General features: G+C 47.3%; 1 protein-coding gene across 1 annotated transcript; it reads left to right on the top strand.

Moving 5' to 3' along the window:
- The first annotated feature begins 6 nt into the window (after positions 1 to 6).
- Positions 7 to 1,155, top strand: LOC104912151 (ribosomal biogenesis protein LAS1L-like). The gene is made up of 3 exons (XM_010715167.2): positions 7 to 133; positions 733 to 858; positions 1,046 to 1,155. The coding sequence occupies exons 1-3, from the start codon at positions 60 to 62 to the stop codon at positions 1,125 to 1,127; spliced, it is 282 nt and encodes a 93-aa protein (XP_010713469.2). The 5' UTR covers positions 7 to 59; the 3' UTR covers positions 1,128 to 1,155.
- The last annotated feature ends 186 nt before the right edge of the window (positions 1,156 to 1,341 follow it).

Here is a 1,341-nt window from a genome sequence, read left to right as displayed (position 1 = left end):
GGCTGAAGCCGCTGCGAACTGTGGTGGCATGGAGGGGAAGGGCGGAATGGGACCAGGTGATGGTGGGGCTGTACTGCGGGGACAGCCGGCTGCAGCAGGAGGCGCTGGATCGGGTGTCGGCCTGGAAGAGCCGGTAGGGGCCGCGTTCCGGCAGAGAGCCGCTTTCTGTGAGCTCGAGGCCCGCCGTGCCGGCTCCGCGCCTGGCTGTCCCGGCATCGCGCGCTGCGGTCGCGTGCGCATCACAGGGGCTGCGTCCTACAGGGCGCCTTCTTCGTGCTGGAGCTTCCAGACGCGCGGATCGTGCTGCCATATTCGGTCCGTGGGTTCCTCGGCCGAGGAAGGCAGAAGCCCTGCGTGCCCTCCGCTTCGTAAACTCGTTTCTGTCGAGACTGCGCTGCTCTGAGCGCATCCCAGGACCCCACATCATCTCGTTCCATTTGTGTTCCCCCCATGCCTCCATAAAGGAGTCCAGTCATTGCAATTTCATACTGTGAGAATATATACCTGGTATATAAATAAGAGGTTATTTAATGCGTGTTCAGGAGTAATTACATAAACACCACTGACAGTAAAAGCATTCAGGAAGGAGCCTTGCTGTCTTTCTGTATGCATACCTTCAGGCTTCCTCGTATTATAAAACATGAAGTCTATTACCAAAGAAGAAATCCTTTTTTGGAGGGTGAGGACAGTGGTATAGTCTTATGAGACTGCTCATTCTTTTTTCTTCTCTAGGTATGGCCCTAAAATGCCTCTTGCAGTGGATTGCACTGCTGAACTGATTCGTTGCAAGGTCCTGGATTCATCTGGCAAATTGAGATCACATGAACTCATTCTCTCATATGGTCTAGCTCTTGTAAGGTAGGACTCTAACACCCTCTGTCCTGTGAGAAAGAGTCTAACACAAGTTGCATTATTCACTTCACTAGTTTGACTTCAGATCTCTGGGTCTCTAGCTTTGTACAGTTTGTGGGGATTTGTATGATTGACTCCAAGCTTCTCTACTGCTCTTCATAAGCTTATTATCTGTTCTGTAACCTACATGCAGGTTTGTCAACTTGATCACAGAAAGAAAACAGAAAACAGTCAGCGTTCCTCTGAGAAAACTAGCCATAGAGGTAAATATCTAAAGAAAGTTTCTCAGTAACCCATGCATAGAGAAAGCATATACATATTTTGTATTAATAATAGCAGATCATTTTTTTCTTAAAGATATAGAGCCCAATTCATTCTGACAACAAAGAAGTAATACAATGAGAAAGTACAGCAATAATAGCAGCTATAAATACAGGAAGGAAGGAAGGAAACTCACAACTACTTACCTTAAAAAACAAAACCAAAAAA

This window comes from Meleagris gallopavo, chromosome 9 (assembly GCF_000146605.3).
Source record: "Meleagris gallopavo isolate NT-WF06-2002-E0010 breed Aviagen turkey brand Nicholas breeding stock chromosome 9, Turkey_5.1, whole genome shotgun sequence".
In the NCBI taxonomy this organism is placed as follows: domain Eukaryota; kingdom Metazoa; phylum Chordata; class Aves; order Galliformes; family Phasianidae; genus Meleagris; species Meleagris gallopavo.
Note: the sequence above shows the minus strand (reverse complement) of the source record. Positions and strands in the feature narration are given on the sequence as shown.

Excerpts from the sequence above, each read along its gene's own strand:
- LOC104912151 (XM_010715167.2), top strand. The coding sequence starts at position 60 with ATGGTGGGGCTGTACTGCGGGGACAGCCGGCTGCAGCAGGAGGCGCTG. Across the intron at positions 134-732 it reads GTGTCGGCCTGGAAGAGCCG|GTATGGCCCTAAAATGCCTC; the intron begins GTAGGGGCCGCG and ends TTTCTTCTCTAG. Across the intron at positions 859-1,045 it reads TATGGTCTAGCTCTTGTAAG|GTTTGTCAACTTGATCACAG; the intron begins GTAGGACTCTAA and ends ACCTACATGCAG.